A 27,371-nucleotide genomic window follows, 5' to 3' on the forward strand; every position below is an offset into this window, starting at 1 on the left:
ATAATCCTTTTATGGAACCATTTGCATACTTAAAGTTAAGCCCTGGGTAAATCTTTGCAAGACAGGGGCAGCCTGATCCATCACCATCTGAAGTCAATGGGAGTCCTTCCATTTGCTTCAGGGACTGTTGGGTGAAGCCCATAGTTTGGAAATTTTTCTGCCTCTTATCCTCCCATCAAAAATCAGCTAAACAACTCCACAAACCAAACAAATGTTATTGAGATTTCTCTGATGTCATCTCTGGTCAGTAGGGTTTGAGATGTTCCTACTGAAGCAATTGAGGGTGTGGAAAAATGACTCTAAATTATTCCAAAATCCAATTCAAAATAGAAAAAATACCAACTTTCATCCTCTCCTCCCCAATTCTGCAACTGGAGGTCACATTTGTGTCTTTCTCTAAAGGTAGGTAAGTTCTGCAAACCATTATTCACAAACACTGGTTCAAATTTTTCAACACAATTACTCTGCCTATTTGTGCGTCTTGAGCATTCTCGTTCTGTGAATAGTCTAGTGAACAAGTTCACCATTAGGACTGCTTGCCAGCACAGGAATTTTAAGTGAACATAGCAGAATATTCACAGAAAATGAATTTTAAATTCTTAATCATGAGTATTTGCATGGAAAGTTTGATTCCTCAATTGATCTGGAAGGTGGGATTTCCAGCTGGAGCAGACACATCCACATTAGCTCTGAGCTACCTTCAAATAGAGGTAAGGCTGCAGCAGTGAGAGCAGCAGAATGGGCCAGCCACTTGAGTACCTACCTTCAGTCTCAGATGGGATTGTACTTGGGGTGACAAGCCCATACCATCCCTTGCACTGCCATGGCTACACTTCTATTTTTGCTGTGCTAGCTTGATCAGAGATAACACAGGGATGGCAGCTTGAGCTGCAATTTATACCTTCCAGCTCTAATGTAGATACACCCTAAGAACTACACTCCTCCAATTAAGATATAGAAACAGTACCATGTGACCTATCTGTCCATTTGCACAGCTCAAATGGTGAATCTCAAATACTCAAAGCAATACTTGCAGTGACCAGCTCATGAACAAATCACAGGCAGTGCTTCATTTGTAATGAAAGAGATGCTGCGGCTCAAGCTGGGTGGCCGGAGAGTGGCGGCTTCTGGCTGGGCGCCCAACTCTGAAGGCAGCGCTGCCACCAGCAGCAGCACAGAAGTAAGGGTGGCATGGTATGGTATTGCCACCCTTACTTCTGTGCTGCTGCTGGCAGCGGCACTGCCTTCAGAGCTGGGTGTCTGGAAAGCAGCGGCTGCTGGCTGGGAGCCAACAGGTACTGAGGCTATGAACTGCCAACCTTAGAGGTGCCAGAACTCAGCCCTGGCATTAATTAAGCAATGAACACAGGCTGAAATATGTTCATATAAACCATGCATTGAATAATCTTGAATAAACAAATCATTCTGGGGAAACTGAGATCTGCTCAGACACAATTTTCAAAATGAGAAAAAGGGATACATTAAATATTTGAACTGATATGGAAAGTAGCTTCCCCAGCGTTAGTGCCCACCAAGTTTTAGCAGACTAGTTTATCACTATTAACTCGTCTTCTAAATTAATGGGGTTCGTCTGCTGGGTTAGCACTTTTATTCCAAGCCACCCTCATCCTTACTTAGGATGACCATCTTTTTACTTGCTGATCCAGGACACAAGTGGAGAGAGATCTGAGTCTTAAACAGGTGTTTGTCAAGGATTTTTCAGGGGATGTGTTATTTTTCTGTTCCCGCCCTCCCCACCTCCTTCTCCACAGTGGAAGTCCATTGGCGCTACACTGCCAAGGAATAGATTCAGAGTGATGAGCCATATCTGCTGTGGCAGCACAGAGCCTCCACACAGAAGGCCTGGTACTCCAGGAACATTGTGTACAAAGGTAGAGGGGTATTCCAACATGCTAGTGGAGAAAGAAAGTTTTCCCCCACACAATTTCCTCTTCTTAGACCTGAAGCTTTTCCTGCAGGGGAAAACTGAGCCCAATATTACTAATTTTGTGTTAGGATAATGATAGTGGGAGTTGGAGGGAGGAGGACAACACAAATGTCTTCAAACATCCAGTTCATGCTTATACACTGAGTAAAATCATCTGGATTTTCTAGATTATTAGAAAGGTCATTAATCAGTAATCTTCTCCCCATTCGTCTTGTACGACAATGTGCACGTTTGAGATATGGCTGCTGTAGATTTATCACAGCACACACAAGGCCAATTTAAGAACAATGTATTATTCATACTGAGCACGTTTGGAATGGGATTGATTTGTCATTCCCAAGGTTCAGATTCCTTGGCATGCTCAGTGGACTCGTTCATTCACTGCTGACCCAGAGATCTCAAGGGGATGTATGTTCCAAAAGATCTAGAATATATTGCCATCCCTATGCAGCAAAATCTCTCTCTCTCCTCTAATAGTCAAAAGGATCAAGCTCCTAGAAGATGCCTTCATGCTGCTTTAGCATGGCCACCAATAACTGATGCAGGATTTTACTTCATGCTGCCCCCTCACTCAAAGAGCAGGGAGAGGCAAAGTGTTGTCTGTAACAAACACTGCCCTTCATTCAACACACAGACAAGAAGAGTTAAACTCTGTTTTGTGTTTCATTGCTTCTTTGAGGCTAATCTATCACGCATTAGCATTACATAGATCAAACTGGAAGCTCTCACTACATGTCATATGGAACAGTAGGTGATACTGAAAAGAATACATCATAGTAATTATCCTCTCCCGAAATGAGATGTCGAGGATCTGGAAAGATGCTGAGAATATGGTCGTACTTGAGCTGGAAGGTATGAATTCCAGTTCGAGCAAACACTCACACTAGCTCTGATCGAGCTAGTGTGCTAAAAATAGAAGTGTAGCTGCAGCAGCATGAGCAGCGGAAGGGGCCAACCATCCCGAGTATGAGTCCGTTCAAGATCGTAGCTACATACTTGAGGCGGATAGACCCTCCCACCACTCACGCCACTGAAGCTACACTTCTGTTTTTAGTGCAGCAAGTGCAGGTATGCCCACTTAAACTGGAATTTACACTTTCCAGCTCTAGTGTAGACGTACCATGAGACATTGGAAAACTGAAATTTAAAATGAAACATAAAATGAAACCAATTTTTAGATGTAAGATATGCAATGGACACACTCCAGCTGAGACTAGCATGACCAGAGAAGGCTTATTTTTTTATATAACTGTCATTGGCAGGGAAATGGGCTAGATGACATAATACAACAGAACTTTGCCCATTTCTATTTTCTAGGATTCTTCACCAGGAATCACTGTTCACTATGGCTTGAGTTTCAGAGGTGGGACCATGCAAGAGTTGAAGTCCACTTAGGCCCTGATTCAGCAAGGACTTAAGCACGTGATTAACTTTAATCACGTGCTTAAGTCCCACTGATGTCATTGGGACTTCAACATGTGCTTAAGTGCTTTGTTGAATTGGGCCCTAAGTGGATAGTGCTTGGAAACCAGAGAAGCGCACACAACTACCCACACAGAAAGAATTAATTCTAGTTAGTTATGTGTGCATAACTGTGCATTTTAGAGCAACATAAACCATAATGAAAAAAAGGCAGGGGAAAAAAAAATCACATAAGAAAAATTAACTGACATCTCTCTCCTGAGCTCCTTCCTCAAAAACATTGCAGGACATACACGAGATCATCTAAAGGCTCAGAGACTTAGCATCTCAAAGTTCAGATACTTTCCCAACTTTATCCAAACCTTGCCTGTGACTCTCCATATCTGGTCCTCACAAAACTCCTTCTTGCCAAAACAGATACCTATTCCCCCAACCTCCTGGAAGAGGAAAATGGGCTGCCTGGTCTCCTTCCCGCCAAAGGAATGACCGTCAGGTAAGGAATATGGAGGATGATGGAAGGTGTGCAGTTCTATGTTGGGATCCCCTTATTGGGGCCCTGTCACAGGGTGAGCTGAGCCTCTAAGAGAGTAAGGACTCAAGCTATGGCCTGTACCTGAGTCAGGTGACGAAGGGTCACATGACAGCAGCTTGAAGGTGAGGCCTCCTATAAAATGGGCTACTTGTTCATATGGTGAGGGAGACCTGCTCGGAGCACAGGAAGTGTCTCTTGATGTAGAGCAAGGATGCAGGTTAAGGGACCTTTCCAGGATTCAGACACAGATCCTAGAAAGAAGGCAGTGAGAAACCCTACACCAAGGGCGGAAGGACTGAAACCCTTTGTGGGGCTGCAGAGAACCCTATACTAAGGGATAAAGTATTGCTAGGGGCAGCACCTAAAAGGAGAGCTGTGGAGAATCCTGCACTGAGGATATAAGTAATGCAGTTGCTGGAAGGAGGACTGTAGAGAACTCCACTGACCAGGAGAGGAATGGTTTGAGCCTAGCTGGGCCACAGATAATTTTATGTTTATTTGGGCTTGTCCAAAAATTTCAAACAAAACATTTTCTCATTGGGTTTTGGGGTTTTTATCAAAATCAAAATTTTCTGTAGGAAAAGATTGATTTTGGCAAAATATTCCATTAGGAAAATCAAAATGTTTCGTTTTTGGGTTGATATTAATCTCAGTGTCTATCTGAGCTGCCACAGTGCCTCATGGGAGTTGTAGTTCCAGGTCCTTCATGCCTTCATTCTCCCCCAAAGGAATATATTTCTCATGATGCACTGCAGTTTCTCCCTGTGGCTGAGGTGCCATGGGCCACGTGGGACTCCCGTGATGTTAATGATAATGTCGACAAACTGAAACAAACTCAAAAAAGAAGTTGCAGTTTTCAAATCAAGTTTTTGGAACTTTTTGTGCCATGAAATATCAACACTTTTTAATTTCTGTTCTGAATGAAAACAAATGGACAAAACATTGGAATTTCTAGTGGGACAACAATTCCGTTTTTTAAAATCAGCTCTAATGTTTATTTTGCATTATGGTAATAAACCAGCCTGCAAGAGGGACAATGTTATTTAAAATGGCTGGGTGCATCTGCGGTTTGTCTGAGGGGAAACTGAGGCTGGGGTGAATGTTGTACCATGCTACAGGGTGGCCTGCATTAGACTGTTCCCTGAAACACATCCTTTTTCAAAATTGCCCAAACTTCAAAAAAGCTTTGGTTTAGCTCAAGAAATGGACAAATGTTCAAGTAATCTCTCATTTTAACTGAACCAGTTCCCATTGCCACATACTGGAGTTGTATATTAACGTTCTACAGAACTGGAAATAAACCTGAACATCTTGATATTTGTGCTTGTTTTTCCTCCAGGATTTTTTGTTCAGTTGGTATTTTTGTCTCAAGGAACTATTTATAGGGCTGAAATAATATGAGATCTAGTTTTAGCCTAGTATTTTTGTCATCCAGGAACTGAAATACTATAAAAAGACCGGATTACTCATTATACTGGGTTCAAATGGCTCATTAAGCAAGCAAATGAAAATACACACACGCACACAAAATATAAGAACCCATGCATGCTACTTCTATATAAGCCATTATTTTGGTCAAACCAACCATGTGCCTTTAATTACAATCCAAATAAACTCAGTGCCACTCAGTTTTGAAGATGGGGATGGCAGGAGAGAGACAGAGTAGGGACTCCATTCAAGCACTGTACCAGTTGTGGAGCAGGAATTTTTTTATACTCAGAGCAAGAGGTCAGGAAAGACTAACTCCTTCTGTCTAGCTGAAAAAAAATATGTTGGTTCAGTTATGCAATATCTGCCCACTTTCTACAGTGTAGGTGTCAGGGAATGAAGACTTTTAAAGCACTTTGTGGCTGAATTCATCCCTGGCTGATATAACTCAAACCCTTGATATACCCTCAAACTTGACATTGCCTCAGAAAAGTTGCTGAACTTTTGAGATTCTAAAGTTACCAAAGCCCTACAGCACTTATCTGGGGGGAGAGGGGACAATAACCAGCTTTAGAAGAGTTAATTGTATTTATAGCATCTGTCACCAAGCAAAAGATTCATATTCTATGGAGGGATCATATACCATCTACCAATGAAATTGTGTGTATACTAAAATATTAGAGCAATGTTGATACCATCATAACACCAGCAGGGAACAATAGGATATAATATCATAATAAAATAAAGAGATTGAATGTTCATTTTTAATAAATTCCAAATAAATTTGTCTATCTACAGTATATTATCTTTAGCTGTAAAATATCTATCTTCTATCAAATCTGCAGCGTGAAACACCTATCACTCTAGACCGTGAATTTACAAAAATGCAAAAGTGTTGGCCTAACTCTGCTCCTCTCACTGAAGTCTATAATAAGGTTGATTTGACCCTGGGCTGGAGAGTCTGGGACGAAATCCTGATTACAAGAATGAGCCACAGCTGGGTGGAATCAGCTGATCCCAGGGCAGGAAGTAGCAGGAGGGGGAGGGGAGTGAGTGAGATTTATAGCAAGAAAAGGAGAAAGCTTTCTAGAGTGGGAGGTGTCACACTGGTTAGATTGGGGGGGAGAGCATTTGTCATACTGGTTAACATCAGTGTGTCAAAATCATAATAATTCATGTGAGATATACCATGTCAGGTACTGTTAGAAAGGTTATAATATGCTAAGTCAGATGATAATACTTATGTTCATGTGTAATATGTGAAATGGAAGTAATAGATATATTTGAGATAGCTGTATTTCAAATTGTGCTGCCTGGGCAACACCCCAGATAGGATGGAGGCAGGACAATAGCCTGCTTAATGGCCCATTAAGACACTCAGGGATGCAAGGGACCCAGGAAGAAACTAAAGGCATACCTGAAGAGTTACCAGGATTGGCCCATGTGACTCTGGACTCCATTTTAGTTCTTGTAACATTCCACAAGACATCATGGCCATGGCTAGAGGGTATATAAGGCCAAGCCACAGAAACCATTTTGTCTTTGTTTCTGTTCAGCTACTGACATATACCTGCCTCTGGATCAATTCTTTTTGCAACTGAACCAAAGGACTTAGACCCATCCAGGTGTTGAATGTATACAAGAGGAACCGTACAAGCTTGCAACTCCACAATTCTCCCAGAAACTGGATGCATATGGACTTTCAATCATTTGTATGTATCTGATTTGCTTTGGCCCTTTAACATTTCTCTCATGGTTTGTTTCTTTCCTTTTACAATAAACCTTTAGTTTTAGTTACTAAAGGATTGGCTGGCAGCATGGTATTTTGGGTAAGATCCAAACTTATATTGATCTGGTACTGTGGCTGATGCTTTGGGCCAGAGGGAACCTTTTTTGTAAAGAGCATAGAGTTTAAATAATTGGTCTCTTTACTGGACCTAGTGGCTGATTGGGAGCCAGAGGCTGAAATGCAGTAAAGAGGGCTGTGTGCATTTGTATACTGGCTTCTGTGGGGATTCAGAAGTGCAGTTTGTGGCTGGCTGGGAAGTCTGACTTCAGTGTGACGCACCAGTGCTGGAAGAATCTGCTCTCCTTTTGCAGCCTGCCCTGACCTTGGCATTATCAGGTGGTTACCCTGGGCACGGGATGGGTCACAGGACGCTTGGGAGAGATCCTGCCCAAGAAGCAGGGGAGAGACTGAGCCTCAGGGAGTTTGCCCTGCATCAGTTTGTGTTTTATTCTGTGTTATTGTGTTGCAAACTGCCCGCATCAGTTTGTGTTTTATTCTGAAAGAGTTTGTGTTGGACTACTGGGAGAGGGACACCGAACTGGATTTGGGGGCTTTGGATGGCTCACTGGGGTCCCTTCTGGGGATTGTTTGAACTATTTTGTGAACTCAGACTTCTTAAACAGCCCCTGACTTGATGGGCCAGCAACAGTCAGGGTATTGTACAGTGACCTCCGTCCATGAGGGGGTGCTCAAGAGGCAATAAGCAGCGATACCACTAAAAGGTTAATGGGAGTTTCACTATTGACTTGCAGGAAAGAAGAGTATGACCAATGCCTTGCACTTTTGAAAATCTCACCAACATCATGTAGGCACTAAACACCAATATATAGATTGATCCTTGCCAAGCTGGTACATTTCTCTAGGATTTTTGGAGACATTTTTGCTTAGTTGGCCAAGGAAATGCTCGAGTCAAATAAAAAGGGTGAAAATTGTGGCGACTGAAAACTTCTGATTATTTTACAAGGCAGATACAAAGCATGCATCGAATACATCTTGAAGATGTTTAGAAACTGGGCAGAAGCACTTCAAGACAGACCTATTGAAAAAGATTCATCTCTCATGTTACTGAATTGATTTCAATGGAGTTACACCAGAGATGAATTTGGTTCATTGTCTATTACTGTAAAGTGCTATGTACACTGACAGTACAATAAATAAATAGCACCATCACCACCAGAGGGGAAGAGTGTGTTGCTGAAAGTGCATAATAAATAACAAGTTAAATGACATTGTTAGCTTCCAGAAATTCTTTACTGAGCTACATGGGAAGATAAATAGCTGCACTGAAGAAGCTTCTTCCATTTTAAAAGATTCCACTCGGCTGAGATTCCCTATACTTAAAATGGGAACAACTGGTAAAATTTATAATCTCTCTCAAATGGTAGAAACTTTGAAAGTGCAACCACTGTATTTGCAGGAATGGTATGTCAATAGCTCTCTTTACAATTTAAACCTTCCCATTAGTTTGACTATCAAGTCTGAACTGCCAAAGAAATACAGCAGCTTGAGTGATTTACCAACCTGTTCATGAACTTGTGCCGGCGGTGCAGGTAATAGATTTTTCTCCTGGAAGAACAGCAAAAATGAAGCCAGTCGAGAAGAAAACCCATCGTCAGTTACAGTATGAACTAGCAAGGAAGGAAATTGAAGATAGAAGCCTGTAAGAGGTGGAGGAAGAGACTAAAAAGAGAGATTAACAGAATTGTCACAGGAACCCAACACAAATTCTGGCACTGTTTGAATTGCAGGAAAGTAATTGTTTTAGTCATCACTTTTTTTCTTTCAGCTGTTTATAATGCTTGGAGGACAGGGATTCGGAGGCCTTTCAGTTTCAAAGGCTGACTGTTTTTTACAAGGCAAATACAAATATGGATAAATTAAACTGTATGCTTTTAACATCAATAATTTACCATTAAATATAGCTTTGGATAAATTACATGCTGTTTAAATAGGGGGATGTTTAAAAATCCAGGAAAGTGAAAACCAAAGCCTGACACTAAACTATACTATCACACATGCAGTATTTATCAGGACAAAGACTGGGTCTATGGTAAATAACCCTCCAAAACAGATGAACACATAGCCTGCACAAGCAAAATTAATATGTGCTTGGCACATGCCCATCCCCCAACCCTCGTATCAGGCATAGCTAATTCCTATTGTAAATGGAATAAGCTTTGTGTGTGTGTGTCTGTGTGTATATGCAGGGGTGGAGAAGTGATGCATGCATAGGGGCCAGTGAGGAGTCAGGAGTGCACACGTCTAAGCATGCTGACCACACCCCCTCACTCCTATGGCTCAACCCCAGGTTGCCTCTTTGTGGTTCCTGTCACAGAGGGCCTGCAGAGCAACAGATCCGGGTGGAGCCAGAATGGGGTGTCCAAGTTCTGCCCCATTCTCCTGCTGCTGGTTGTTGTTATCTCTCACAGCGCCTGCCAGACTTTGGCCCATTGCCTTCAGCATCTTAAAAGATTTCAAAAATTTTAGGGCAGTTCAGGTGTGGGTGGGTGTTAACAATCTTCCTTACTGCAAGGTTTGGATGGCTTATTGAACTCCAGTCTCTTGCTCCTTAGTTTGACTTTGTCATCCACTGGAGGTCATTGTTAACCCAAGGTAGTTTCTATGTATTCTGAAATGTTCCATCATTTAATGTTGATCTATACCAGTTCTGGAAAATGAAGGGTTCACACCACACAGCTCATTCTTCATATTTGGACATATTTTAAAATACTATAGCAATTAGAGCCTTAGAAACAATTGTTTGGCAAGTTTTTAAAATAAAAGCTGTCTTGCTGCTTTCAACTATAGAGGTATAAAAATTAGTTATCAATTTCAACTACTTTCAGCATTTAGAATTTAAATAATGTAAGATATTTTGCAGATCATGAGATCCCAGATTGTGGAGTAGAAATTTTCAAAAGCACTCCATGTTGACCTAACTCTGTCCCTAGTCAAGTCAATGTTAATTCTCCCACTGAATTCAGTGGGAGTACAGTTAGGCAAATGCTGAGTGCTTTTGAAAATGCTACCTACTCCGGCCCAAATTTTCAGAAGTCTCTAATAATTTTGAGTGTCCCGCTTGAAACACAAAAGGCCTGGTTTGCAGAAGTGCTGAGACTTAACAGCTCCAACCAAAGTTATCGGGAAATGCAAGTGCCCTGTAGCTCTGTAAATCAGGGCATAGGTGTCTCATATTAGGCATCTAAAACAAAAAACAAGGCAGTCAAATGTTGGCCTTTGTTTTTAAAATGTAAAGAGTTAAGTTATTGTTAAAATATTGGGCATAAAATTTTGAACAATTTGTCTAATACACATTTTTGCTGTAATATTGCAGTGACTTCATATTATAGATTACTGGCATGATATCTTGCAAAGGCTGTGCAAAGAATGAAGCCATGAACAGAGAACAAAGAAGCATTTAATATCATTCTTAGTTTTTAAATATAATCTAAACACATGTTGAAACTGCTGTCTATTGAAAATGGTGACTTCTGGTAAGCAATCCAGATCAGGAAGGCCTAGGTTTTCTTTCAAAATTTTACTTTTTTGATGGATGATGCTCCCACCTGACAAACAGGAACAATTATTGTTACTGGGCCAAATTTATCCCATTGTAATGCCAATGAAATTAATGGAGTTTATATTGGGTGAACTCGGCCCATTGTCTTTCTACTTATAGCACACTTTTTAAAAGTATAAATACTCTTGCAGCCATTCATGATACAATTTATATGTTTTTTTCTTCTTAATATTAAAAATGCACAGAAGCGGAAGTTAAACAAGGTTAAAGAATTCTGAAATTTGCCTTAAAATGAAAATCCTACTAAATGCAGACTGAGCCTGAAGATCTGTCCTTAATTTATCTTTCATTTTCCTAATAACTAAGAATATGACAATGCAACAAGATGTAGTATATAAGAGGCACATTTTCATCTCAAAAAGGGGAGGAGACATCCACAGAAATTGTATGAGGGGCTTTCATCAGGGATCAATCACTATTTGTGACTCTGGGCTTTATTCTCCTCTTACTCATATCAGAGTAAATCTGGAGTAACTCCATTAAATCAACGGAGCTATACTGATGTAATGTCAGTGAAGTGAAAGGAGAACCAGAACCTCTGAAGCTTTGGGTTCGGTCAATTTAAGACCAACACTTCACACTATTTTAACACAGTTTTTATAACCAGTAGAATAAAATTGATTTTCTTAGTATCAGGATTGAAACTCATCATACAAATCACATTTGACAAGAGGAAAAAATTAGTCCGAATGACCATTTAGAATTGATTTGTCCATCAGTAGCACAGAATACAATTTCAGTTTCTTCAAAGAGAAACTATATGTTTCAAAAGAAAATCTTCAGTCTGAATTCCAGTCTTCTATGAGCTTGAATACTTATTTATATTCTGTATTGCCCTGACTATGCACTATACAGACAGACAATTTACAGGTGCCGAACATGCCAGATACGTCCAACAGACATGCACCTTCTGTGCTGCCGTACGTACCTGGATCGTCTCGACTGCCCATTGATTTCAATGACATGTCCATTTAAAAAACAGCAGCGCACGAGTATGCAGGGGGCTCCAGCAGTGAAGGGGTTAAAGGGCCTAAGGATAGAATACCCCATGAAAATAGCTGCACTGCTATAGGTTTCTTTAATTTCAAACTGCTATTGTAATAAAATTGCAGGCAAATTAACAAGAAATAGCAATGAATACAGTCTTTATGTAACTCCATTTATATTTTCTAAAGATGTGAGGTATTTCATGGAACAGTTTTTGTCTGTGCATTTCACTTTTAGTTTTACACTATCTTTACAGTAAAGCCTGAGCAGAAAGGCTAGCACAAAATGTAACACCACCTACCTGAAAGGCATTCTTACATTCATTAGTTCTGCATATCTGCCCAGGACCTCCCAGGGGGCATGCAACTTCACAAAGATGATGTCACTGTTTGTTAAAGATGACTGTAACAGAAAAACAGAACAGCACCAAGCCAAGTGAGATCCAAAGAACCTTTAATACAAGTTCATTTCTACCCACCCACAGATATTTCTCACAGTTGCAAGGATGTCCTCTTTCCACAAATGCGCACACACACATAACACTTCATTCTTGACATTGCTCTGATAATTTCCTTCCAATGGGCTGTCTTCCTCCAGAAAAATGTGTCTATTACACGGCATGGTGAGGAAGCAATGGGAGAAATACTCATCTGAACCCCACGTTCGAGTGCTCTGCTTCACAGTCACTCCTAGCTCCTGCTAACCTGAGAGAAACAGACTGAGGTTGAGGCTTGGATCTGATCCTGCATGATTTAGCATACAAGGGGCCTGATTTCTTTTCCACTCTACAAGATACAAGGACCTTCTGACCCAGAGTCTCTTTTCCAGGTATGTTATATTGCAGCATATATTACCATGTGTGCATGTGCATATGTTTTTCATGAAAGAAAAAGATTATATGAGGACGTGGTTTTATCAGCATGACCTTGGGCTATCTGCATTACTCCCAGCTGGGAAAATTCCACAGACTGTAGAGGATGAGGAGACTTCTCTCCTGCCTGCAATCCATGTATCCTTGTCACCCCACCATAGGTTGTCAGAGTGACTGTCATCCTAACAGAATAATGTATAGTTGTGCACAGAGAGGGAGGAAGGGAGGAATTTAGCTTGGCTGGTGGCCAGGAAGGACAATAAGATTCTGTATGGAGAGGACATGGGAAACGTAAGGGGTCTGAGGGAGTGTGTGTTTGGTGGGGGACAAGGCAGGGCATAAAGAGTTAATGAAGATCAATGCTGATGACTGTCCATGTGTCAAAAATGTTAGTTGTTCACATACTTATTAGAAACCTGTGAAATTCCCACAGAATTGCTTATAATGTAATTTGTGATAGTCACAACCAGCTTACAGTTAACCATCAAAACCCAAGGACACATAACCAGTAAACATGATTGGAGTTAAAGGCCTGGTCACTGCTGAGGTGAGGGTGATGATATGGATGGATAGATATTCCATAATGAGCTGAATCTGAACTCTCAGATGTTAAACATTTCCTTTCACATGCGACCCTCAGAAATCTGTAAGTAATCAAGATAAATAAAATGTTTCCTTTATTGGATGTGATCTGTTTCTTTAATACCCTGCAATGTGATGGCATCAGTTTTTATCTGGAGAAAATCTAAACAAACACATCTGGAAGGGGGGTGGGGGGTTGTTTCAGGCTTCTGAGGAAGATGATGAATGGGAAAGTATTCCTATAAAATTCATATTCTCATGGTGGTTATGAATAGTTAAAATTAATGAGGGAAAATGTTAGAAAGTCTAAAAGAAAGAAAAGAGGATGTAAAACAAGACAAGACTGAGAAATAATCAAATGAAATGCAGCTTTCTTCTATGATGAAAAGAGAAAAATAGGTCCCAATAAAATACCTGACAGAAAACATCCAGTGAATCATCTTGGCTACAAAAACATTTCAATGGACAGCTTCTATTAATCTTCTCTGACTCTCCATGAGCTCCCTAGTAGAGGGGAAGCTGGCAGCTGCCTTTCACAGCTGCAGCCTCCCCCACAGTGGACTTTCTGCTGGGTACCCTGTGCCTCAACCATGCCAGTGGAAGCCACGGTAAAACAGGGTGAATTTAGCCCTTTTCCTTTACTACTTAATATGAAATAGATTATCTTTATTAGCATGAAAAACGTGAAATACTCAAATCACTCCAACCCAAAAATCATGTCTCCTGCATGCTGCTATTTGAAAGAGTGTATTACAACTAGAAACAATATTATTAAAAAGAAAAAAGAAAACAGAAAGAAAGACTATTCTCCTCTCTTTCCACTGACAATTAGGGTTTTGCTCATTAAAATGTTTGCAGCAGGTAAAGTCAAATTTTGACATTATTGACACAAAAAATAATGCAACAGTACTGCCCTTTGACACATCAAAACTGTATGTATCAACAGGAACAGTCTCCTGGAAAGTGATGGGACGATGATGAACAAATACAAACCTGGCAGAGAAGTTAAAAGAATAGGCAATGAAACAGAATGACTTATGGGAATAGAAATGGAATAGGGAATCTATATCACTTGTTTGGATCAGAGCCAGGGCACTAGGACTGAAAGCTGTCACCAGATGATAACTATCTGGTGGTCTGTGTTAAAATGAATTAGTAGTCTCGGTCCAATCCTCAGGCCTGGTCTACACTAGAGAGTTTTGTCGATCAAAGTCAGCTTTTGTTGACAAAACAGTGGTGGTGTGCACACAGCAGTCACACACACCCCCAACAAAACTGCTCTGTTTTCTCAACAAAATAAAACCCCTTCAACGAGAGGCATAGAGATTTTGCAGCAAAGTTTTAGCAACAAAGCATCAGTGTAGATATTGCCCTTGGTTATATCACAGTAAATGGCCTCTAGCCGCATCCCACAATATACATTGTGACTGCTCTGGTCAGCAGTTTGAACTCCGCTACCCTGCAGCCACCTGCCCCCCACTTTAAAGTTCCGGGAATTTTTGAAATTCCACTTCCTGCTTGGTCGGCATGGAGAGCTCACATCGCATCTTCCCAGCTGACCATGGCGGCTCCACATGCCAAACGCTCTCCCACTTGAAGCACACTGGAGCTTCATTGGAATTTGGGGAGAGCTGGCTGTGCACTTCCAGCTCTGCTCCAACCAAAGGAACTATGATACCTATGGCCAGATTTCTTATGCCATGGCAGAGAAGGGCTATGAACGTGACATGCTGCTGTGCAGAGTGAAAAATCAAGGGGCTGTGGCAGGGCTACCAGAAGGCCAGGGAGGTGAACCATCACTCTGGTACAGAGCCAAAGACCTGCTGCTTCTATAAGAAGCTGGAAGCCATCCTCAGTCGCAACCCCATCTTCACTGCCAAGATATCTGTGGATACCAAGACAGCAGACACCAGACTCAACCCCAATGAAGAAGTCGTGGACAAGGAGGTGGATTGGATGATGATGCAAAGCCAGGGACTGGGTCATTTGGTGATGTGGGGAGTCAGGATCTCTTCCTGAACCCAGAGGGTCCCAGCCCTATGGCTCTGGCATGCAGGATACAGGAGAGGAGAGCTCTGATAAGTGGTTTTTTTTGGAGCTGATGCTGCTCATTTACAAGCAGTACAGCTGTCCTTTGCATTGCTAAATTATGGAGGTGGTTGAAGGGATAGAGATGCACAAGACTAGCTGTGTTTGCATATGTTTCCCATTTCACTGTTCAGCTAATCAATGCAGCAGAGAAGCATATTAATGTATGCTGAGATTTCACAGGAATCCCCCCCAAGAGATCTCTAAGAAACTTTCCTGGAGGTACTCGTCAATTCTCTGCTTGAGATTCCTTGGCAGAGTGGCTTTGTTTCTTCACCCATTGTAGGACACTTTCCCGCACCAACCGGCAATAACTTGTGCAGGGACCAAAGCGGCACACAGGCAAGCAGCATAGGGACCTGGTTTGAAGCTGCTCGCATGGAGAAGATGCACCCTAGCATCCTGCTTACTCTCAGGAGTGAGATATCTGCTTCTATGGCCCTCACATGTTGAAAATGTTGGCACAATTTGAAAATTTGTCCCTATTCACTTGCATCAATACCTAAAACAACCACCCTCCTTTCCCCCAGCTTCAGGAATCTACCTCCCTGGGCACAACTCACCATGCCCTGGTTGATTGTTGAGCTCTGAGCTCACCAGGGGACAGTAAGAAAGAGGTGATTTGTATCATAATGCATAGCTGCTGTTATTTCAGTCACAATAATGCTTCTGTTAGTTGTTTATTGTGCATCTACAGATGTGCCCTTAACAACAAAACATCCCACACATGCAGAGCGCCTGCAGCAGATGAGAAAAACAACATTGAAGAAGCGAAGAGGAGATGTTCCAAGAACTCCTCTAGGCCTCTGAGGATGGAAAAAGAGAAGAAAGGGTATGGAGGCACGCTGTGTCTGAAAGTCAGAAAAAATTATAGGCAAGAGAGAAAGGAAAACCATGATTGAGTACTAGCAGGTCATGAGCTCATGATCAAAGCCATAGAAGAACAAACAGAGCTGCTAAAGACAATCATTACATTGCAGACAGAGTCCATATGTGGTCACCACCCCTTGCAGCCATTATAGAATTGCTTTCCATGCCCTCTCCACACTCACCCCATACATTCCTTCAAAACTCCCAGACCGTCTATGTACCACCTTCACTGCACCCATTCAGACAGCTATGAGAGCAACAGCAGGACATTCACCTAGAGGTCAGAGCTCTCACCAACCCTCACTGCTTTCTCCCTCCAGCACGGTGTTTTGTGTGTGTAATGAATCACTTTTATTTAATAAAGACATGCTGTGTGAAAAATAAGCATTCTTTATTTGCGTGTTGCAAACAGTGGATGCACCTCTCAGTGATACACATCTCAAGTTGGATAGCAGTCATAGTGTAGCACAGTGCTGTTTACACAGACACTTTATTGGTGCTCATTGTCAAAAAACAGTCCCTCAAGGCCTCCCTGATTTGAATGGCCCCCTGTTGTGCTCCTGTAATAGCCCTAACATCTGGTTACTCATATTCAGACTCAAGGTGATCCACCTTGGTGCTCCACCCTGGGGGAAACTTTTCATCCTTACATTATAGAGAACGTAGCAGGCAACTATAACCATGGGAATATTGTCCTCATTTAGGTCTAACATGCCATAAAGGCATCGCCAGTGAGCCTTTAATCTGCCAAATGTATATTCAACTGTCATTCAGCACCTGCTCAATCTGTTATTAAAGCGCTCCTTGCTGCACTCCAGGTTGCCCATATAAGGCTTCATGAACCATGGCATTAGTGGGTAGGCTGGGTCTCCCAGGATTAGAATGAGCATTTCAACATCCCCCATATGAATCTTTTGATCTGGAAAGAAAGTCCCTGCTTGCAGCTTTCTGTACAGGCCAGTGTTCCTGAAGATGCGTACATCATGCACCTTCCCTGACCAACCTGTGTTGATGTCAGTGAAACGACCACAGTGATCTACAAGTGCCTCCAGTACCATAGAAAAGTACCCCTTTCTATTGATGTACTCCATTGCAAGATGGTCCAGTGCCAAAATTGGGATATGCGTGCCATTTATTGCTGCACCAGTGTTAGGGAATCCCATCACTTTGAAGCCATCCACTATTTCACGCACATTCCCCAGACTCACAGTCCTTCATAGCAGAATGCGATTAATGGCACTGCACACTTGCAAGAACACAAGTCCAACAGTGGACTTCCTGCCTCCAAACTAATTAGTGACCGACTGGTAGCAGTCTGGAGTTGCCAGTTTCCACACGGTGATAGCCATGTGCTTCTCCACCGAGAGGGCAGCTCTCATTCTGCTGTCCTTCCACCGCAGGGCAGGGGTGAGCTCTGCACAGAGTTCCATGAAGGTGGCTTTGTGCATTCAAAAGTTCTGCAGCCACTGCTTGTCATCCCAGACCTGCATAATGATGCAATACCACCACTCAGTGCTTGTCTCATGTGCCCAAAAGCAGCAGTTCACCGTATGCAGATGCTCTGTGAATGAAAACAGTAATGCAGTGCTGTTTGTTTGCATATCACACAGCAGGTCAAGTGTCTCAGATTTCTGTTCCAATTTGGAGCTCATGCTGTATTACATAACCAGCTGCAATGTGTTTGGAACACTGGCAGCAACAGTGGAGAGCAGTGCAGGATCCATCTTTTCAGACAGAGATGGCGGGTGCTCTGTTGGGGCTGATGAAAAATGCTGCAAAACACAGTTGGAAATCCACAGAATGACGGGACAGAAATCAATGCATCATAGAATGCTGAACTGCAATCCTCTCTGCCTTCCCACAGCTACTAGCAGCAGAAGGTGGTGAGTTGAAAAGTGGGATAGCTTTCCACAGTGCACTGCTCTCAATGTCAACGCTAGCACACCAAGTGTGGATGGTCTTCAGTGACACATTAAGTAGTGTGTGGATGGGCACAAGCTCTGTAATTACACTACTTTTTGATCATCGCTGTAACTTGTGTCAACAAAACTTTATAGTGAAGACAAGGCCTTAGAGAAAAGTAAAAATATATTTCTCTCATAATTAGTACCATTGTTGGCAGTCTTCAGAATGGCCCAAACTGAACAGGCAGGAAGACTTAATTAGTACAGCTGGTCAGGAGAAGAAAAATGAAAAATTGAATTTAAAATTAACAAAACAACAACAACAAAATCCCACACATACAAAAACAACACATATTTTTTGGCTGAAAACTCGAAATTTTTGGCCAAAATGTTTTTCATAAACCTCAAAATTTCAGTGGCAAGCAAACACTTTCACTAAATATTTTGTCTAGTTGAAAATCCAATTTTCGATATAAAACAGCTCTGACAAGTCCTTTTAATTATCCTCTTACATTTAAAGATAAATGCTTGCAGTTTCAGCCCCCAAAACAGGCCATCATGGAAACTTTCATTGTTCCTGTCTGTGTAGCATCTATAATGGATTTCAGTCTCGAGTGCCATCAACCTACTACTTGTCACAAGCAATACATTTATCTTTTTCTTTTTTAAAAAAGGAAAAAGGAACTGGCTTAGAACTGTTGGATTCTTTATCCTTGAAAGTGAAACTCAGAAAAATGTTTGAAAATTGTATCAAGAAGTTTTAACAACCTGCGTGATACCCTCATATTTACTAACAGTCTAAGGCCTTTTCTACACTAGAAGCGTTTTGCTGGTAAAGTTAAACTGGAAGAGTTGAAGGGCAAAACCCTTTAGTGTAAACACTGTGGTATGGCTATAAAAGTGCTTACACATTATAGCTTACCATGATTCTCCCAAACTGCATAAAATATACTGATAGAAGCACAGTTATACAGGTTGTAACTGCATTCACAATATGAATGGCATTGGTTTAAAAAAAAAAAAAGTCACCCCCCCACCTCTCAACTGAAATAATTATGTTGGTAAACTTTATGTGTAGACCAAGTCTAAATAAGATGATATTGGATGGTGCTGATTTATCACAGTGACAGGCATTTTAGATAAAGACAGAATTGCTCCTGCTGAGACCATTATGCAATAAGTAGGAGAGAAAGGCTATTGCATTTTCTCCTCTCTCTCCAAGTTGGTCTGTTCGCATTAATGATCTTCAGTCTGTATAATCAAATTCAATACAGTTTCTTAGAATTAAATAGTACATTAAGTACAAAATCCATTGCTTCCAAGAGCTACATTGTTACATCAACAGTGCAGATTAATAAGCATTATAAACAAAAATAAAAAACATAACCAAGCACTCATATTGTATCGATTTAACTAAACTGTTCTGGAAACCTACAGTAAAATCCAGATCCACAGAGGCAATGTCCTAAAATTGGAGGAAAGTTAAAGTAGTGCCAAAATCTCTAAAATGTGCATACACAACAATCTAGATAATTACTCTTCTGTCAATGTGCCTTCAGTTCCAGGCAAAATATTACATTAATATGATAAGGGCACCATTCCACAGGCAGATGGATTAAAGGAATTTAAGAAATAATGGGCATCAAATGTCTTCTTTATGACCTAAATCGTGATAAATGTTTTCACTTTGGAGAGCAAGGAGGATACAGTGTACACAGTTTTAATAAAGCCTTTGACTCATAGGAAAACTATAGAGAAAATGAAGTAGTAGTATTATCTGGATAAGAATACAAATAGGATGATTTTAAAAAATTGGCCAACAAAACAAACAGGTAGTTATTAATAGAGAAACCTTGAAATGGAGAAACTCAGCGACAACACTACATTTAAAAATAATGTATAGAGAATGTGAAACCCTCTTGTGAAACTGGGACATAAGGTTACACGTCATCTTTGTACAACTTTTCTACCAGTTCAGCTCCAGTGGTATTATTGACACCGAAAACCATTGCATACCCCAGGGTTGCTGGCTGTTGCCAGTACACAAGCAATGCATCGTCTAATTCTGCTCAGTGCAAATCTAATTGACACTGTGCTTAAATACTGGCAACAGCTGACAAACTCCCAACATTGCTAACACCAACTGAATTGACTGTTGTTAGCAACTATGATAGATGTTTGAAAACTTGCCTAGTGCAGACAAAGCTCGAGTGGGCTGATTTGAGCAAAAAGTTAGGCCAGATCATTTGCACTGAAGCAAAGTGTGAATAAGATCTCCACACTTGAGTCTACTGTAGAGCAATAAGATCTGTACTATGAAAAAGGGCTGCAAATTCCATAAGACTCAAGGAACAACAAGAGAGCCTTTTAATCTGATTAATGTCACGTCAGTGCACTTGCTATGAAAAAGGCAGTGAGATAATTCAGAATTATTATCAGTGAAGCTGAACCAATGCCCCCTGACTGGGATAATGCTTCCTAGAGAATGGAGGCAGATGAGGCATAAATAGTCTGAGGGAAGAATTTTGCATGGCTGTGGTCTAACTTTCAGAGGTTTCATGATACACCATAACAGCCAGCATTGAATGAATATGGATTTGAGGCATTTAGGACAGACGCCTGCAACAGTTAAAATATCTATTCTTTCTTGATTTTGATGGTTTTACACTAGTGTAACAGAGTTAGGGGTTCTTCTGAACTGAAAGGCACTGTAGGAATGGGAAATGTTAACTATGGGCAGGTTTACAAAGGCGTATACCTAAAATCCAAATGGGTACAAATGACAAGATGCACACACCTGTAAACACATTCATCTGATTGTGATGCTTCCCAGGGGTGTGCCTGTAGCATGAGGGTGTCTTCTCAGGGAGCTGATCCACACCAGGCACAGACTCCATCAGCCTTTGGCAACTGAAGGAAAATAATTGTCTGCTTGACCATAGTTACTCCATCTTAGTTCTTTGAGTGTTCTGCTCTCTGCTGAAATCACCCCCCTTCTCTTCCTCTCCCCCAGAGTGTTTAATCTTCTGCCAGGGTTAGAGAAAGGGCAAGGAGACAGCCAACTGCTTTTTAATTAGTCACACAGCCTTGAGAGATAGATCAGACAACTTTGATAGATAAGTAGAAATCTTCTGTTAACATGTTATCTGTTATGCATACCTTTAGAAATAGAAAAGTATAAACCAATAGCAATAGTAGTAATAATTTGAATATACCTATAAGCATCAAGAATTCATGCATATGTAATTTCTTTGTCTTGTTTGTATAAATATGTAAAAGAGCATGCCTTCGGGGTCTCACACTGACCACTTGCTGGGAAGTGTTTGACCTCTGCAGAAATAAAGCTTGGAGACTGCCCAACTACCTGCGTGGATCTCTTTTCTATCTGGTGCAGGGTAAACGAACCTCATTTGGAATCTTTTTTTTCCAACACAACACAAGCACAACCTTCCAGGTCTCTGCAGGCCTTGCTTTCTCCATACAGGTTAGCGATGGGCTTACGCCATTCTCCAAGCATTCCAGTGTTCTTTATCCACTGAACACTCACAGAATTTCCAGCCCTGCTGCTCCCAAAGGGACAGTAAACTGCAGCTTACTAAGTACAACACATAATACAGCTCTGCTTAACACACAGCACTTAGCTACTCCTGATGTTTGCCTCTTCCTGTTAATTTCCTCTCTTTGAAGCATCCGCAATCCTTCATTAGCATTCGTCTAAGACTTGAGTGGAAGCCCATTATGAACCAGATAATATTTAATTTACATGTAAACAGACAGGTTTATCTGAAAGAAAACCTGTTTTTCACCTTTGTTGGTGACCAATCCCTAGACAGAAACCTTAAAAACACAATTTTCAGTGTATATACATAACTCCTTATATGACATTTGTATATGCATTTTGCAATGATATTGATGACCATTGTGTGATGCTGGCTTTTACTCGAGACCTCACATTACAGTCTTTGGTGAACTAAAAAGTAAATACCAAACCCCTGGAATTCCTGTAACTCTTTTGCACCCCTTACACCCTCTTTCTGTTGGCATCAAGGGGTCCTGAGGTCACACTGATATAAAACTAAACCTTTTCAGGTGAGGAAACGATACATTAAAACATTAGAGCTGAAACTTTACATTTTGTACAGTGGGAGCTGTAGCATCAAAACCTTATATTTGACACTTCTAAGCGTTAACTCTCTCAAATGTCATTCTACTTTTAGCATCATAGACTGGGAACATTCGTTTCTACAGATGTAGCAGATTTTACCAGAGGACTTTCTCTGTGATGTGTAGCAAATGTAGAGAATGAAAACAACAGTTCACCACTTCAGACTTATTTCATGTTGTCAGCTTTTGAAGGGGGAAATACATCTAATGAATTGCCTATTAAATATTCATAGATGCTTTTAGAGGCATTGTAGATGTTATTGAAGAAAGATTGCTTTGACATTGAAAAAAGTCATTTATTTTCTCTCCAACAGTTAATCTTACTAATTTAACATAAAACCAATACACGCCAAAAATTTCAGACAGAATTGTTATAGCTTTAACTTTTGACAGAAAGGGATCTAGTGTACTACCTTAAACATATAACAGACAGCTGAAGATAGACATTTAGATCTTGAACATGCAAGCTGCTCCACACAGGGAAAACCCCATAAAGTCAACAGGGCTGTGCATGAGCGAAAGGGAGGATCTACATAATCTAAAACAGCTTGCAGGGGTTTAGACTCTTCTCCGCACCTCTTTGCTGTGTGATGCAGACAAGAGTAAAACTACCAAAGAAAACACAAGAAGTGGAGTTATCTAGATGGGAGGATGCCTTCAATCTATATAGCCATCTACTGTGTCTGTACAAAAACTCTATGAGGATGGGTTGACCCACATGTCTGCGCCTGGCCCACTTTTTTTTCCCAACTCAGGACTTTGTTTATCTGACTTTTAGCAGCTGTGCTGCCTCTGAGATTCCTGGACATGGTGATATTTTTAGGAGCTCTCTTTTGATCGTTAATTTTAAATTGTTTAACTTGTTATATTTCAAATCTATCCAAAGACCCTTTTACACTTCTTCAGTTAGTAGCTGGTCATCTTCCCTCTCCTCTTCTCCACTATGGCTGGGATTCACAAAGGTTTTAGGCGCCTAACTCCCATTGATTTCAATGGGAATTAGGCACCTAAGTAATCTGTGTGAATTCCACCTTATGTCAGCAGCAGGAAATTCTCCTCTAAAAAGTCTACCTTAGCAGATTTACAACTAGCATATAGACTACTAATGGTGCACAAATGTTTTGATGCACTGCTGGAAACTGCAAACTTGATTGATACAAATCAGGAGAGGAATTCTGAAAAATCTGCAGAAGTAAATGGCAGAGTCTTCGTGAATACTTTCTCAGGATATCAGTGAAATTATTCTAAAGCAAAATGAAATGGTAAGAATAGGCTTGACTCATTTGGATGATATTTGACTACAACTGTTTGAGGAAAAATTCAGTTTAATTCCATTGAGAAGGTTCCTGCTTAGAAAGTTTTGCCTCCCTGTAATGGAATGCACGCCTGTGTTCATACCCTATCTGCTATTGTAATAATCTTTATACAAGGTATGCCTTGTGAGGTATCATTTGAAAACTCATAACTTTCTGATCAATAATATCCTGATAAAATATGTGTGGCAATATTGCATGTTAAGTTATAAGACTCCCCTGTATGATACTATTAACACAAGTTCCAAACCCCACAGCACTGCCCAGGCAGAAGTCGGCAAACAGGTCTGTCCTAAACAAAGGAATGTGTGTTTGGCTTAATTTGCATTTAAGCAGTAAACAGAGTCATCAAGCAGGAAGGGAAAACAAAGGAAGCTCAAACAGATTAAAAAAACCAGCAGGCTATATCCTTCCACATAGACTCTGTCTCCTGGTTCTCAGCTGGAAATATTTTTTCAAAAAAGGACTAAAAAACTATAAAAGGAGGGTCAAACATCCCAAGACACGCCCCCTCTCTTCCTGCCTTCTCTGCACCTGAGACGACAAAGGAAACAGCCATTGGACTCTGGGGGAGGGGTCCCAGCCTGAAGAGATTTGTCAGTAATCTTGCTGGAAGCATGTGGTGAGAAACTTTGCTTGAATCCAATATAGTTTGATGAATTAGCCACTAGAAAGTGTTCTATCTTTATTTTTCTTGTAACCATTTCTGACTTTTATGCTTCATTACTTGTACTCACTTAAAATCTCTCTCTTTGTAGTTAATAAGATTTTTTTTATTGTTTTATTTAATCTGGTGTGTTTAAATTGAACTGTCTGGGCAACCCCATTTGAGATAACAGGTTAATGTATATTATTCCCTTAAAGGAATAAAGGACTTAATATATTTGGACTGTCCAGGAGTGGGCTTGGTAGTACAAAACATACATTTCTGTGGGGAAGACTGGGACGGGGGTGTTTTGGGGTTACCCTGCAGTACAACCAAGGCTGGTGAAAGCCAGGGTGTGGCTGGCAGGCTGCAATTACACAAACATCTGGGCGTGACCTGCGTGCTGGTGGCTGTTTGTGAGCAGTGCAGCTTGGAGGCTACAGCAGCAAGGCATTGCAGGGCACTTCAGGTTACAGAGCAGGGGTGATAGAGCCCCCCACTGGTCTGGATTGTACCATGGTATGTCACCCCCCCAATCCTAAAACTGTGCTAGTATTGTGTAAAGCTTTTTATGATAACCTAACTATTGGATGCAACAAGAGACAAAGGGAAATCAAACTTAATAGACAATGTAGGGGATTAATCTTTGTTATACTTTCAGACTGACCAAGAGGAGGAAAAATTATAGTTTAGTGGGAAAAAACAAAAACAAACAAACCACACAACACGACTTGATGAGTGAGGCATTTCTTCAGCCCTCTCTATCCAGACAAACTAGGGGAGGATTATGCTGGGTTTATGTACCTACAGAGATTACCTGAAGATGAAATTTTTTTTAGTAGAACTGGAAGAGTCTGCAAAAATATTTTTAAAAAATACTGATGATTCTATAGAAGGTCTGAAGGTTTCTTAAATGGACTGATTTTAACTGGAGAGAAAGCAGAAAGCTGAAATACTTAATCAAAGGGAAAAAAAGGACTTTATAGAGAATTGCACAAATCCATTGCCTTGCAAGATATGCTTTACATTAAGCAAGGTCAATATATGACTAGGACAAATCATGATTTTCCTTAGGGCTTGTCTAATTCCTTGCCATAGGGCAACATCAGATCTTAGCATGTTATGCTGAGAAGGCAGATAATGATTTAACCACTGACTCCACCACTAGCCAATTACTGCCTTTTACAATGTACCTACCGATAAAGTATATCTGATACAAAGCATTTTACATATGACCAAAAAAATCAGGAGAAACAAAACAGGATCAACTATTTTAATGGTCAAGATAAACGAGATATAGATGGGATTAATTTGGTCTGCTTTCCCAGTTCAGAGCTCCTATGTATAGATGGAGAGATGAATTTAGTTCTGGGTTTGTCTATTATATTATATATATATATATATACACACACATACATATATACATACGTATATATAAAGTTCCCTGATGAATTTATGAAAATACAACCTCACAAAGAAATATCCATCTGTAAAGATCACCAAACGTTGCAATATTTCTCTAGTAGGTATGGTAAAGTATGGAGTAAAATTTCATCAGCATTACAGCACTAGACAAAAGAAAGGTATTGAAAACACAGTTCATTTTCTTAAACCATCATTTTTGGAAATAAAATTATTTTTCATATGCAGGATGTATATTTCACCAGATTCTTTTAAAATAAAATGATACCCAACATATTCAATAAATGTAATGAATAGACACCATATTTTACATCATTCAATTTTGCAGTGTCACAAGATTGACTTCCATTGAAAATGAATATGTATCACTATGGATGATATCTTTTCAAATATCAGGATAGAAATGTGTGCCAATTAGGGTTGAAATGGGTTGAACAAATTTGCACAATAGCATACAAATGTATATTCATTCTACTAGTTTTTAAAAATAAATGAATATTGAATAACTAGACCATTGAAATCTTAGCCAGATAGTGGGGTTTCTTAATAAATCAATATTTACCAGTGGCAACATATTGCCATACATCCTTCAGTTACCACATTGCCTACAGAGAAAAGAGAAAGTGGAAGATAAGTGGTAATCAGTTGTAAAATAGTTTAAAGCAAAAGCAAAGAACAAGGACTCTTTCACTTTTGCCCTCAGAGTCACATGCCATCTCTCGCACTCACTCTACACCATGTTGTTCCAGACTCTCTCCAGATGTTTCCCTACATCATCATTTAACACTACCAATCACACATACTACTTTTTGACCTCACTACTACACCAGATCCACTATAGCTTGACTGAATGTGGAGTGGGAACATCTCTAGCATCAAAAACCTTTTCCACTGACAACCTTAGAGGAGCAGCATTTGATTTGTAAAATTTTCAAATTAGGTTTAGAATTTTGAGAAGTAAACAAGCCTATCCCTTTGAATTGGAGGAACCACAAATGTCACATACATCTAGCAGAACAGTTCCATAACCAATGCCATGGTTAATGGAATCCACATTTTCTTACTTAGTTATTTTGGTTCCCACAATTAAAAAAAAAAGAAATTCATGAATAATTACTTAAGGGAGAGACTATTAAACCTTTTGGGTTCTTGAATGGCCATATTCTGCTGATTAAGAGGAAACAGGAGCAAGATAAAATGTCTCCACATTTATTCAGCATTTCAAACAGGGTTTAAGCTGGGAGTTTAGGAAGCACACATATTGCTATGTCATTCCTCTTTTAGAACATGAAAGATGAATACAAAAATATCAAAACACTAACAAGGAAAGAGTTCTGTGCTGTTGCTGAGAAAAATAGCACTACCATACATGGTATGAAAGCAGAGTGGCAGCAAAGTTGACAGGAAAGAGAAAGTCTGGTGCTGTAAATGTTGGCAAATACCTGAAGTGATGAACTCTTCTTAGTGTATGAAGCTCTTCAGTGTAATGTAAAGCACGGCAAAAGGAAAAATCATCATGTACTATATTTAGGAAAATGGCGTCTCTTAAGTGCCTCTAAGTCTGAAAAACAAGTGTCCTAGTTATTAAATAAGGAATCCGAGACACAAAGCAGAAACAATAAAGATGCTGCAAAGTGCAAAATGCAGGAAAAATGAGGAAAGCACATTATTAAGATAAATAAGAAGAGCCAGCAGCAAAAGCAGACCAAGCTAAGGCCTGATTCTCCTTAGCCCTGTGCCTTATGAAGTCATTTACACCAGTGCCAGGTAAGTACAAAAGACTACCACTCAAATCATTCAGATTTGGTAATGATTCTATTCAGTT

General features: G+C 40.4%; 1 protein-coding gene across 1 annotated transcript in view; it reads right to left on the reverse strand.

The window, feature by feature from the left end:
- ANO4 (anoctamin 4) overlaps nt 1–27,371 on the reverse strand; it is a 340,774-nt gene that overhangs the window by 96,445 nt on the left and 216,958 nt on the right. Inside the window, exons 8-10 of the mRNA XM_067559089.1 lie at nt 11,988–12,088; nt 11,628–11,729; nt 8,641–8,685 (exon numbers count right to left, since the gene is read on the reverse strand). Of these exons, the coding sequence (XP_067415190.1) occupies nt 8,641–8,685; nt 11,628–11,729; nt 11,988–12,088 (248 nt within the window). The remainder of the gene's footprint in view (nt 1–8,640; nt 8,686–11,627; nt 11,730–11,987; nt 12,089–27,371) is intronic.

This window comes from Emydura macquarii, unplaced genomic scaffold (genome assembly GCF_026122565.2).
Source record: "Emydura macquarii macquarii isolate MOO-44397 ecotype Brisbane River unplaced genomic scaffold, CSIRO-AGI_Emac_v2 contig_2205, whole genome shotgun sequence".
Classification (NCBI taxonomy): Eukaryota; Metazoa; Chordata; order Testudines; family Chelidae; genus Emydura; species Emydura macquarii.